Genomic DNA, 14,066 nt, shown 5'->3' on the forward strand with positions numbered 1-14,066 from the left:
CAGTTCTCTGTAAAGCAGTTCACTGATAAATTCCTTATCGCGCAATCAATAGAAAAGCGATTGCAGCTCAAAAAAAAAAAGAAATAGAAGACAGAAGAAAAAAGACTCCTCCTAAAGAAACAAAGGAGCTGCCCAACCTAAAACACAGATTCTCTTTTATTTTATTCTAAGCCACTAGAACTACAAGTCAATGATTTAAATGAAGGGAAAAAATCAGAATCAACATAACAAATATTAGCACGTATCAAAAACGCAGCAGACAACTGTTCCTTCAAGCAAACTTCTAAATAATTCACACCCAATATAAAGAAGCCAATATTAGGAATACGCTGTGCCAAAACATTCGAGGGAACAGTCTTTCCCATGGCCTCAACGAAAAACCCAGCCCCAAAATAGAGACATTGGCAAAAAAGTGTTGTGTTTAAAACCCAGTTTCTGCAAAAGGCATCACTTAAAACCAAAAAGTGTCTGGAGGAGCTCAGCTGGGCAAGCAAGCGTGGTCCAGGCTGCGCTGGGTGGGATCCTCCATCCCACAGGATAGCCCTGAGCACCCAAAAATGCCCTTTGCAGGGGCCAAGCGCCCCACGCCTACCCCACCGCCTGGCTTGGGCGTCCCCACTCTTCCAGCACTGCCCGGGCAAGGGAACAACCTGCTGCGATGGCAACTGCTGGCCCTGCTGCGCTCCGAAAGCACCGACTGCGGTTTTACCCGACTACAAACAGCGAAGACAAACGTGCAGGGGAAGACAAGGGCTCACAGTGTCTTACAGCATAAGCAAAGGACCGTGACGTAGGGTAGCGCGCAGGGCTGAACCTTAGCAACTGCACACGCAGGAATTCATGAGGACATATATGATGCTGTGCCCACATGCCCCATCTATAAAATTTGGCACAGACGATTTGCCGGCAGCCCCCGGCAGGCAGGGGCAGCGGGGCAGGACTGTGGCTCGGCCTGACGGGGTGGGGTGACACACAGGGACCACCCGGCCCCACTGCCACCCATTCACTCGCCTTGGCTCGCCATCGCCAAGGGAGAGAGCACTTGCCAGAACACGCTCCAGCCCCCCGTACCGGCCGTTCGCCTTGCACCAGGTCTGAAAAGATAAAAACGTTCAATAAAGAGATGGAGAAATACTAAGAAAAGCTAAATGAAAAGCACATGTGAATGTGGGCCAGAAGTCAGGAGTGACGCTCCTGCCCCCAGATGAGATTTAACCAAAACACGGGTTTTTAAAAGCCCTTTTTCACAGAATCACAGAATCACTAAGGTTGGAAAGGACCTTCAAGATCATCAAGTCCAACCATTAATCCAGTGCCACCATGTCCCCTAAACCATGTCCTGAAGTGCCACATCCACACGTTTTTTGAACACTTCCAGAGATGGCGACTCCACCACCTCCGTGGGCAGCCTGTGCCAATGCCTGACCACTCTCTCAGTGAAGAAATTTTTCCTAATATCTAATCTAAACCTCCCCTGGTGCAACTTGAGGCCATTTCCACTTGTCCCATCACTAGTTACTTGGGAGAAGCGGCCAACACCCTCGTCGCCACAACCCCCTTTCAGGGAGTTGTAGACAGTGATAAGGTCTCCCCTCAGCCTCCTCTTCTCCAGACTGAACACCCCCAGTTCCCTCAGCCGCTCCTCATAAGACTTGTGCTCCAGACCCCTCACCAGCTTCGTTGCCCTTCTCTGGACACGCTCCAGCACCTCAACATCCTTCTTGTAGTGAGGGGCCCAAAACTGAACACAGGATTCGAAGTGTGGCCTCACCAGGGGCACGATCCCTGCCCTGCTCCTGCTGGCCACACCATTGCTGATACAGGCCAGGACGCTGTTGGCCTTCTTGGCCACCTGGGCACACTGCCGGCTCATGTTCAGCCGGCTGTCAACCAGCACCCCCAGGTCCCTTTCCGCCAGGCAGCTCTCCAGCCGCTCCTCCCCAAGCCTGTAGCGTTGCATGGGGTTGTTGTGGCCGAAGTGCAGGACCTGGCACTTGGCCTTATTAAACCTCATACAGTTGACCTCGGCCCATCGATCCAGCCTGTCCAGATCCCTCTGCAGAGCCTTCCTACCCTCCAGCAGATCAACACTCCCACTCAGCTTGGTGTCATCTGCAAACTTACTGAGGGAGCATATATTTGCCTTCTCCTTTTTTGAGCCACAGGTATGCTTTTGGGTAACATAGCCAAGTTTTTTCCTGCCACGAGGAAGGTTACAAACCCACTTTCTTGTTTTTTCACAGCAAAAGCCGAGCGCCCTTTTAAGTCTCTCCCCGCCTTGCGCTCCAGGCACCAGAGCCCTGCAAAGCCCGTCCCGAGCAGCCGAGCACACGGGGGAGCGGGGGGACGGCAGGCGGGTCCCGGGCAGGCCTCGGCCTCACGGCGGGGGGACCGGAGGGAGCGGGGACAGGGCGCTGTGCGTCTGCACCCCTATAGACTGCGCATGCACGGCCCCTACAGCCCGCGCTGTGTGTACCCAGCTCCTACACACTGCACAGCTGCTATGCACCCCTTACAGCCACCACGTTTGCAGCCCCTGCAGCCCGTGCACGCCCAGCACCTATAGCTCGCACTGGGCGCCGGCAGCCCCTACAGCCCGTGCCGGCTCAGCCCTACAGTCCGCGCGGCGCAGCACGGTACAGCCCACCGCGCAGCACGGTACCCGCCCACCGCGCAGCACGGTACAGCCCACCCCGCAGCACGGTACAGCCCACCGCGTAGCACGGTACAGCCCACCGCGCAGCACGGTACACGCCCACCCGGCAGCACGGTACAGCCCACCCCGCAGCACGGTACAGCCCACCCCACAGCACGGTACAGCCCACCCCGCAGCACGGTACAGCCCACCGCGCAGCACGGTACAGCCCACCCCGCAGCACGGTACAGCCCACCCCACAGCACGGTACAGCCCACCGCGCAGCACGGTACAGCCCACCCCGCAGCACGGTACCCGCCCACCGCGCAGCACGGTACAGCCCACCCCGCAGCACGGTACACGCCCACCGCGCAGCACGGTACAGCCCACCCCGCAGCACGGTACAGCCCACCCCGCAGCACGGTACACGCCCACCCGGCAGCACTCACGGCCCTCAGCGCCTGCAGCCCCTCCGCGCATGCGTGTCCTCACAGCTCGCACCCGCCCTCCGTCCCCTGCGAGGACTCGCAGGCACCAAGCCGCGCATGCGCGGCTCCCCCGCCCAGCACTCGCAGACCTCCGGGCCGACAGGGGGCGCTGCAAGGCGGAAACGCGCGGCCATTTCCGCCCGTCGCGGCTGAGTCACTGGGCCGCGCCGCCGCCGCCCGCCCGCTGTCCGGAGCCGCGTTGCCCCGGCCTGTCCTGCCGCCATGCCGCTGGAAAACCTGGAGGAGGAGGGGCTGCCCAAGAACCCCGACCTCCGCATCGCCCAGCTCCGCTTCCTCCTCAGCCTCCGGCCCCGCGCGCCTGACACCGCCGCGCGGGATGAGCTGATGGCGGCTGTGCGGCTCCACAGTGAGTGCGGCCTAGTGCGGGGGGGGCGAGGGGGGCGCAGGTGGGTGTCTGTCCGTCAGCGGGGGCCTAGTGCGGGGGGGGGAGGGGGGGGCAGGTGGGTGTCTGTCCGTCAGCGGGGTCCAGGGGACCTCTCCCTCCTCTCGTGGAGGTGGGGCAGCTCTATCTGTCCTTCCAGGGGCGTGCGGGTGTAGGCGAGCAGCTGGTCTGACTGTCTCTGTCCATTTATCCCGGGGGCGGTGTGGATGTTTACACGTTTCCCAGCTGGAAGACATCAGTCTGTCCCTGGGGCACGGACAGTCTGAAAGCAAAGGGTAGAGGGGGGAGGTGAATGGAGAGGTTTGGACAGATCAGTGTAGGGCCTTGTCCCCAGCTTTGGCCACAGCTAAGTCGTAATGGTGTTTTAAAAAGCACAAGTTGAGCACTGGGGTCCACTCTACTCAGGGCCAGATAAATAGCAAGGAAAGTGCAAATGGGAGAGGTGTAAAGAGAGCAATGGTAGTAAAGAATCATCAAAAAGCAGTGTGACAGGCAAGACCTGCTGAAACACTGGCTGTGTGCTGTCTGGACTTAATAGGTACCTGACTAGAAAGGACGTAGCTGGCATTGACATCAGTTGTATTGTCATTCAGTGCTTTGGTCTAGAAACATGCATACACTTGTTGCAGCAATTAATAATAGACGCCTTCCTGCTTTTCTTTCAGATATGGCTCCGTATTATGAGGCACTCTGCAAGTCTCTTGAATGGCAGATAGACACGGATCTGTTGAACAAAATGAAGAAAGCTAATGAGGAAGAATTGAAACGTCTCGACAACGAATTAGAAGATGCGGAAAAGATCTTGGGGGAGAGTGAAATCCGAGATGCAATGATGGCCAAAGCTGAGTACCTATGCAGGATTGGGGACAAGGTTCGTCCATGGCAGAGGCTTTATGGACTCATATTAAAAACACTCTGCATCGTAATCCTCTTGGCTAGGCAGGTTCCAGTGAGCACTGTTCACAGGGAGGAAGCTGCATGACTTACAGTGCATTTTCTCTAAGGCACAACTCAGACATAGGTGGGAGACAGGGGAGGGTGTTACTGAAATTTAAATTATCTAGAAAAAAAACCCAAGGAGGCCTTAAAAGAAAACATATTTTTCTTGAAAAAGGAAAAAGTTATTTTTCATTTGCAGATGTTATTTTTCACTTCCCTTTGTCTTCAGACTTTTCTAAGCCATTTACACAGTGCAACTTAATTTCAAGTTACACAGTAGATTTTCAAAGCCTTTAGATCTAAAGGATATTTGGGGATCTTCTCTTTAAACTTTGATCCTTTAAGATTATTCAGAATGCATAACATTAAAGTTCTGTGGGAAACTAACAAAGTCGTGACTGTCGGCAGAAGACAATGCATGTACTTACGACACATTTTGTAAATATTCTAGGTGCTTTTAACATTCTTATAGTACAAAATGCTGTCTTGCTAGGAGGGAGCTCTGACTGCGTTCCGCAAGACTTATGACAAAACCGTGGCACTGGGACACCGTCTGGATATCGTGTTCTATCTTCTAAGGATTGGCTTGTTTTATATGGATAACGACCTCATCACACGGAACATTGAAAAGGCAAAAAGGTACTGCTTGGGTTGTTTGAGTGCACTAAAGCACTTTTGAGACAAACTGTAACAAAAGAAATGGAAGATAAAGAGTTTGCTGTTGAGAAATGACTAAGGCAGACAGAGCGATGGGTGGGTGTTACCTTATACTAAAGAGCTTTCTGTTCCTGGATTTTTTTTATAGGGGGGGAAGAAAAGAAGGCTTAATAATTTGTGTCAGCTATTTCCTAGCAGCTGACTTGGTTTTCATTTGTAGGCCCCATCACCGCTCTCACGCTTTTGTTTTGTAGCTGTTGGAAAACAAGTAACTTTGGGTGTGATTAGACTGTATGATTGCCAGCTGAATCCAGCTGCCACCAGTGCCACCCAGCTGGCTCTGTGAAGTGCCAGCTTTTCCTGTAGAAGCAAGAGCCCGGTGTCAGCACGGTGTGCTTTGGTGCAGCTGTCCTTCCCTTGTTTCCACTGCTAGCTTCCATGCTCCCAACATTTTGAACTGCAGCAAGCTGTGGTTTCCAGTTTCTTTGCTGGTGCTGTGAGACATCAAGGGAGAGAGGTTATCATCATGTTCCTCAGGCAATGATTTTTTATGTTGCCTTCTCAGCAGATTTTGTCTTGGCCTGTGGTCCTGGTTATAGCCACATTGTTTTGTGATGGTATGATTCTTGAAAAGTGGCAACTTCTGAATTTTTTGCCGGTGCTGCTAGTTGGATGGCTTTAGCATAGGCAGCGGAAGTATGTTGCCACAGCCAAGGTTGGCAGTGTTTGCGCATCTCAAAAGACTGTTGTCACAACTTTAGAGGCTATAAACTTTTCCTTTCAGCTGAAACTTGCACTGTGCAAAAGCATCTGGCCTCTCCTGTCCCAAGGAAGCCATTTTCCTACACCTGAAAATTATACAAAGCTTGGACTGTTTCAACAAGCTGTAACATAAAACGAATTATTCTTTCTCTAATCAGATGGTATCAGTTGACTTATTGTACTTGTTTCATATAACTTATTACATAAGACATATACATAAATAAATATTTCTTTTTGTTCTATTTTAAGTCTAATAGAAGAAGGAGGAGACTGGGACAGGAGGAATCGTCTCAAAGTATACCAGGGCCTTTACTGTGTAGCTATTCGAGATTTCAAACAGGCAGCAGAGCTCTTCCTTGATACAGTTTCGACATTTACATCCTATGAACTTATGGATTACAAAACATTTGTAACTTACACCGTCTATGTCAGCATGATTGCATTAGACAGGCCTGACCTTAGGGAAAAGGTAAGCAAAGCAGATGGAAACACCGGTTCAAGCAGACACAGCCTTTCTTTAACCAGTTTATCTCCAGGCTGAAAGTGATGGCATTTCAACATGTTGTTTGTTTGCTTTCAGGTTATTAAAGGAGCAGAGATTCTGGAAGTGTTACACAGTTTGCCAGCCGTACGACAGTATCTCTTTTCTCTTTATGAATGCCGTTACGCAGCCTTTTTCCAGTCATTAGGTAAGGCTGTGTTTTTTTTCCTACAACACTATTTCAGGTGCTTCAATTATTTGTTTCAGATCATGCACAACTTTTGTGGAGTAGCTACAGTCTAGAACTAGAGCTACTTTATGCAGGAAAAAAAAAAAGATATTTTTTAGAAAAATTAGAAGAAGAAAAAAAAAAAACCTTCATTTTGTGGAAGACTAGGCCTGATGAGATTGAGCTAAGGGCAGCATTGTTCTATTGCTGGCCTTATCACTAGCTGAGAACTAGAACTGTCAGGAGAAAAAGTCACTTCAGTGCCTGGAAATCCTTGTAACTAATTTAAGCGGAAGGACCAGAAAGTTAATGGTATTTCCTTACCCAGCTGTGGGTAACAACATTTCTTCAAGTAGTTACTTACCAGGTACTGCTTGTTTCCCTGCACCACATTGCTCCTGTGTGGCAGCTGACCCCTCCATGTACCTGCAGTAGAGGGGAGACTAGATCAAACTCCAAAAGAAGTATTCTCTGCTGACAAACAGGGTCATTAGCTTTGCCACAATATTGCTTACATGTTATTGCTGCTTCGAGAACAGATACAAATTATACAAATTTACTTCTCTTTAGTGTAGAATAACTTTCATGTCCTGAAGTATGGAGGAATATGGTATCGTTATGTTCACACTGGTTACTTATTAACAGGTGTTATGTGTTTTATTTACATAATCAATAATTTACATTTCTTAGAGATTACTGACTCCTTTTCTTTTTCATTTTTCCTTTTCAGCTATTGTAGAGCAGGAGATGAAAAAAGATTGGCTGTTTGCTCCTCACTATCGATACTATGTACGGGAAATGAGAATTCATGCGTATAGCCAGCTCCTAGAGTCTTATCGGTCATTGACATTAGGATACATGGCAGAAGCATTTGGAGTCAGCGTAGAATTCATAGATCAGTAAGTAATTTGGCTTTTTAAGTTCACAAAGATCTCATTTTACACCTTTTAATTATTTATAGTGATCCCATTATGAATAAAAGTATTTGTTCTACTTTGATTCTAAACATGCCAAGTTATGTTTCTATGGAAGAGCTTGGCTAAATTTAAGTGAACCTTATGTTTCAGTAAAGAAAATAATTTGTTTGCAACTTCTCATGACAACTTTTCCAGTATTTCTTTTACTCTAAACAGCATATCAGAAACTAGTCTTTTGTTACTAACTTTGTTCTTTATACGGCTGTATTTATTGACCTTCATATGCTATAAAACTTAAGATTTCAGAGGATGACTTAGTTCACAACTATGCAAAAACTTAATTGTTACAACTTTGGGGATCCACACATTTTATGTACCCTACAGCTATCCTTATTTAGTTTTGCTTGCTTTTCTGGTATGTGGACAGGATCTGATTTTTTTTTTTTTTTTTGGCCTAAATCAGAACTACACCATGGTCTCAATTTGCAATTCTTTTCTAGTGTAAAATCAAACAGATTTAGATCATGATACAAACTAATGTGAAGTGAGAAAGTGACTTTTACTCTACGTACATGAAATGCTTTTGTTTCAAAAGCCTTCACAAGACTCGGTCTTCTTTCATAGAGGTTTCAGATTTTCTGACATAGAAAAGTGTTACAGAAATGTGAATACTGCTTGAAATATTCAGAAATTAATTAATGAGCGTTTCAAGAGAAACCAAATACCATTCAATTCAAAGGTAAATGTTTTGAAGTCATACTAGTTCTTATGCTTCCCAGAAAACTATTACTGGTTGTAACTTGTTTTACTGTTGATCACAGGAATATTTTCTTCTACCATCAGTAATGTGCTGTAGACCACACCAGCTGATTAAGCAAAATTATTTGTTTTTTGAAAAGCAGCATATTTAGGGCTACTGGAGAGTAGGGAAGTATTAAGAGACTTTTCTAATGAATTGACTGGCATGAAGATACTTACATCAGGATAAATTCCAAATAGGCACGCTACGTAACACCTTTGCATTTGAAGAGTAGTTGATGCTAAGCCAAGTGATAAATCTCATTAACTCAACTCAAATATGACAGTTTAGCCTGAGAAGGAAATACTAAGACATTTTGTATTCCGATTGCGAGAATGATTATTCTTGTGTGTAATGTCGAAGCTTTACTAAGATGAGGATGCATAAGATACCTTATGAAAATATACAGGCTGTTGCTTCAGAAATACAGTGTGGTGACAATGTTGTTTTGTAGTAGCAGGTTTAGTACTGCTAAGTCTACAAGTCCTTGGTGAAACATGGTTTAACCAACTTTTTTTTCTTTACTTAGGGAGCTTTCAAGATTTATTGCAGCTGGGCGATTACACTGCAAAATAGACAAAGTAAATGAAATTGTAGAAACTAACAGGTATGCTAACAATTCCTAGAAATCATTTTTTACAGCGCAGTTAAATTCTATACATTTTGATGACGCTTATTACGGAAATGTAAGTGGCTTGGTGTAAAACATATTCTCACTTTTAAACTTTTTTTCTTTTCCCCCCACAATTCTTAGGCCTGATAGCAAGAATTGGCAGTACCAAGAAACCATCAAGAAAGGAGATTTGCTGCTAAACAGAGTTCAGAAACTTTCTAGAGTAATTAATATGTAATTTTTTTAATGCAAGGGAATGCAAAATTTAGATGTTTAAAACATTTTGGAAGTAACCTATAAATATATTGTATAACTTGGTATACTGTAGGTAAAGAAGTTACTAGTGAGAAAGATAGTGTTTTTACTTTCCACTTCATTATGTAAACAATGTTCTGTTTTGGTGTATGGATCCCAGTTCATTTATTAAATGTATGATACAGTTGGTGATCTCTTGTAATATACTTTATTCCTTTACTTGACTGTGTATACAGCGTTCAATATTTAATAGCCAAGCGGGGCCAAGATCTGTGAACAGAGAGAACTAATGACGATTCTATGATTGATTGCTTTAAGACTTCTGTATTTGAATTGGAGGTGAAAAGAATCGGTTGCATAATAGTGAAGGGGCCAAAAATTTTTGTTTGTGCACTGTCCAGACAGAACGAACTCTTGTTATGAGATTGCAGCTTAATGGAGAAGAAACAAGGATACAAATGACTAGTGAAGCAATAATATAACCAGGAAAACTGTAAAGACTGTAACTTTGGGAACTTCTTTAACTGAAGGAGCCTTTCCCTTAAAACGACATTTTTGCTGGCTGTTGAAAAGAAAGTCAGCACATTAATGCTTTGCTACCATTTGTAATTACTTCCTCTTAGATTTGCAGATCTTGAAAGGATGGTAGGAACAGCAGAATATACTAGTGCAGTTTGACACAGCTGATCAAATACTGTAGGGGGTTAGGATTTCTTTCTTTCTTCACAGTGGCTGAGGAATAGATGTTCCAAGTAGGCTGCTGCCATACTGATGACGAGCCTATGGCAGCAGCTGTTGGTGCTGCTTGCTTGGCTTGAGGGTTTTTTCTCTCCTCCAAAAGCAGGTTTGTGACTTAGTTCTGTTAGCTGTCTAATGCCACTGCACTTGGCAACAGAATCCATTTACTCTCTGTATTCATGGTGACTTTAATGCTTGAAGTAACACCAACAGGTAGATATAACCAAAGAATGATCCTGGTATTTGGAAGCTACTGTGAAACAGATAGGACAGCATGGAATTTCATGTGCCTGCTCCTCTTACTGCAAGATCAGGGAGGATCTCCTGTCTTTGAATCGCTGCCACCTGCCTGCAGTTAGACTCCTGAGCCAGTGTGTTGAGGGTCTATTAATCTTTTCTGTTGAACTGTTCTGAAACCCAAAATATGACCTGATGATTTTTGGTTTTCTTTTACTACTTAATTACTAGAAGCTGGTTTGGGTTGGTTTTTGGTTGTGTGTTTTTTCCCCAAGAAGTAGCTAGTTAGATAGAGTTTAAAGATTGAAATTTCAGACAGTACTAACTAGAAGAAAATTCTGATGTTCACTTTCTTTAGAATAGTGTGAGTAATAAAAGGGAACCCTAGAGTTTGTTTACCATGTGGTCAGCTAATGATTCTATATTTTGTGTGTTCATACACATACTGCTTCTTATAAAGCTTTAATTAATTTAGGCCAATATTCAGACTTCAGAGCTGCAATAATGTCTCAAAGTTTTTCTAGATCTGTTCCATATTGGATAAAGTAGAGCTAGCTCGGAAGACTTTAGTTCTGTCTGCCTTTTGGTAATGTCTTTTCCACCTTCCATATGTGCAAATGTTAAGCCTATCAGAAGACCGCAGGACAGACAGCATGGGCTGTGGGCTTCACTGAATTGAGGGATTTCACTTCTGGTGCACAGATGAATTTTCCTTTCCAACATGTTTGTACTTGAACTGACCTTAATTAACTATATCAAAGCTTCACAAAATAAATCTTAGGGTTTCTGTTCAGCTTATGTATTACCATATATATTTTTAACTGTAAGGTGAAGGGAATAGAAACTTAAGAAAATTAGGCTAACAAAGGCTTCACTCACCCAAGAGAAATCTTGCTGCTTTTTTAATGTAGGTAAGAGCAACAGGAAAAAAAACCTGGAAATGTGTACTTTGTGAGGAAAATAAAAGTATTACTAAAGATTCTTAGTGTGCTGCAAGATCTTTGCAGAGTTTTCAACTTAGATTTTATTCTAACAATCACTGTCACCCTGTGGGAGCCATGCATTTTGGAATTCTGTGTTCTCTGCTCAGGTGGGTGAAAAAATAATGTTGAAAGCAGAAGGGCACATACCCTGCTAGAGCAAAGGCCCCCTTTAAAGATACCAACTTGCCTTCCTCGTTTTCTGATCTCAGCATGTGTCCTGTGAAGGAGGATCCAGGAAGAACCTGCAGAGCTTGACAAAGGTTTTGGGCCAAGACCTCCTGGCAGGAAAGAGTCATGGCAATTTTACCTCAACAATTTTAAGGCTTTCAGCAGCAGTTTGGCCTCTCAGCCGTGTCAAGTAGCTGTGGGATAAAATTCTGGACAGTTGCAGGGAAAGGCAATGCCTCCTGAATGCACAAAGCATAGCCAGAGCTGTTACTGACAGTGCTCTCCTGAAGGAAAAAAAAAAGAAAAAAAAAGCAAAAAGCAATCATCTGGTACATAGTCCTTTCCAAAGAGTAGGGATGCTGAGGGGGCCAGGGCAGTCAGGCCTTGAGCTGATCAAGGGCATGGTTTTTTCTATGATTTTCCACTGCCTACTTCAATTTCCGTGTCAAATCAGAAGCAACAGGATTTCTGCTTCCTTTAAACCCTGCAGTAACTTCAAGTTACCTTTCACTGTCCCATGGTCACATTAGTTTTACCTTTGGTTTATTTCATCTCACGATTTCCATTTCTTTAATTCTGATTGTGAGTGGCGCTCTAGACACAGCCGTTCATGCCTTGGTCTTGACACCTTTCCATGGATTTATAGTCCACATGCCAAAGTTGTACATTCTCTCTTGTAATTTAAGCTTGTGCAGTTCCTTGAACTAATGCCATTCTCCAGTTTTGCTCTGGAAGGCTGACTTCATACTAGCAACAAGGTAACCAGAGTCAGACATGGATGTCAAGCCGCAGCGCAGGGACGCTTTCCACCTTGCTCTGCAATACAGTCACTGCCACTAAGCTGTGGGAACACAGGAGGGAGGGAGAGGCGATGGGGCCTTGTAGGGTTTGTCAGTAAAACTCTGCTACAAAATGGTTGAAATGTAGTTTGAGCGCTGACATTCTTTGGCTCACCTGTCCCTGCTGGCCTGCCAAAGGCTCCTTCTCCTCTCACTGAAGAGAGTTTAAGGTCTCGCCTTGCAGACGAGACAAGACACTCACTTGCTTTGGAAAAAAGTCACCTGGTGTGGACAGGAAGGGACAGAGGTGAAGGGAGCTCAGCTGCAAAATGGAGGACAAGGAAAACTTCCAGCGCTGTGCTGGAGAGCAGCTAAACCGAGCAGCAACGCGCTGTCCCTGCTGATGCTGAAGAAAGCTTTTGTACCGATTCGGCTATGGATGTCAACTCCAGTCATTTCTCGTGGGCTTGGATGAGGCTTTTAGATTGCATTTCTCAGGCCAGGTTTCACCCTTGCAATAAAGTTTGACTCCTGGTTAGTTTGAACAACTTCAGAAAAGGTTTTTGAGGTTCCCCTGAAGTTTGTTGGGCCAGAAAAAACAAAACCAAAACAAGCATACGCTGCTTTTCCACGACAAAGATCCCATGCTGCTCGTTGGGAACAAATCCAGCGGCTAATGCAGTTCTGAGCCAAGGCACTGAGAAAAGCATTCAGTCAAATTAAGAGTCCCACGGTGGATCCTACAAGCCACGGGTATTTGATTATTTCTTGCAGCAGAATGTGATAATAATGAACCAACAGGAATCTGCATTTAAATGAAGCCAATTGCAAGTCCTTGTATTGGTTGCTTCAGTAGTTGGCATAAGTAGCAGCAGCCACGGAGCCTGGCAGCCTACAAAGGCAACGGGTGCCGGGGCTGTTGGCTGTCGGCCGGGCTGTACGCAGTGCGGGCGCCGGGCCAGCTTCGCACCCCTGCCTCCGGAGCTGCACATGCTGCAGCTGCAGGACCAGGATTTAGGAGTTTTTTCTACCAAAGGCAGGTTGTAGCAGCCTTTGAGCCAAACACGTCTCCACCAGCAGGCTGGCACCTTCGGATTCAAGGGACCCATCACCAGCTTCACTTTTAAATGCAAAGGGCGTCGACAATATGCACACGCGGACAAAACCACACACACAGAGAACCTCTGACATGCGGGTTTGCATTGCACACGCTCTCGGGCTCAAACTCCTACATCACCAAGTAACTCTCCCTGGATACAAACCAGAGTATTTTCCTCGGAGACAATCGGTGACAGGAAAGAGGCTGCTTTCTACCCACTTCAGGGAAGTCTGTGTTTACGGGGCTCCACTCCAGCACCTGGCCAGAAGGCATTTTTCATGACAAACCCCTTGACTGAACCGATGGCGTCACTGGGAGCAGCGGAACCCACCCAGCAGCTCTGCTCCCTGCCCCGGGGCCAGGGCTCCCTGGCGCTGCGCTGCAGGGTGCCGGCTGCGGCGCCTGACACAGCGAAGGAAGCGGAGAGGGTGGACGCTCCAAACCGGCACAGCTGCGAGATACCTCGAAGAGCTCAGGGCCATATGGGGTAAACACCTTTTTGCCTCGTTCTTCACCTTACCAGTTTTGGAGATACCGAAGCCTGCACTCAATGCAGTTAAACGCAGAGTTCATCCTCCAGTGCCGAAGCAGTCGCAGACAGCTCGGAGTCACGAACATGCCTGAATGCGATGATGAGCAGAGCGCTCTGCTCCGCGGCACGAGCGCCCGTCGCCGGCACGCTCCGGGTGCCGGCACTTGTGCTGGGCTGTACAATCGGCTTCAGTGACAACAGCTTACATGGGATGCGCAGACCTTAGAAACTGCTGCTAGAAAAGATATTTGCAGGAAGGCGAGACAATAAATAAAAATCTTCAGCCAACACAAAAGGTAAACGTGGAAAATATGAGAAGTACTCGTTATAAAAAGACAAAGCAGAAGCTCCT

General features: G+C 46.3%; 1 protein-coding gene across 1 annotated transcript; it reads left to right on the forward strand.

Annotated features, from left to right (window-relative positions):
• Positions 1–3,345: 3,345 nt before the first annotated feature.
• On the forward strand, positions 3,346–9,161 carry PSMD6 (proteasome 26S subunit, non-ATPase 6; the record flags this gene model as incomplete). The annotated part of the gene is made up of 8 exons (XM_082004521.1): positions 3,346–3,490; positions 4,192–4,397; positions 4,959–5,104; positions 6,134–6,353; positions 6,465–6,573; positions 7,325–7,493; positions 8,840–8,917; positions 9,065–9,161. The coding sequence occupies 8 exons, from the start codon at positions 3,346–3,348 to the stop codon at positions 9,159–9,161; spliced, it is 1,170 nt and encodes a 389-aa protein (XP_081860647.1).
• Positions 9,162–14,066: the final 4,905 nt, after the last annotated feature.

Source organism: Phaethon aethereus (assembly GCF_964289735.1).
Source record: "Phaethon aethereus genome assembly, chromosome: 11".
NCBI classification, from domain to species: domain Eukaryota; kingdom Metazoa; phylum Chordata; class Aves; order Phaethontiformes; family Phaethontidae; genus Phaethon; species Phaethon aethereus.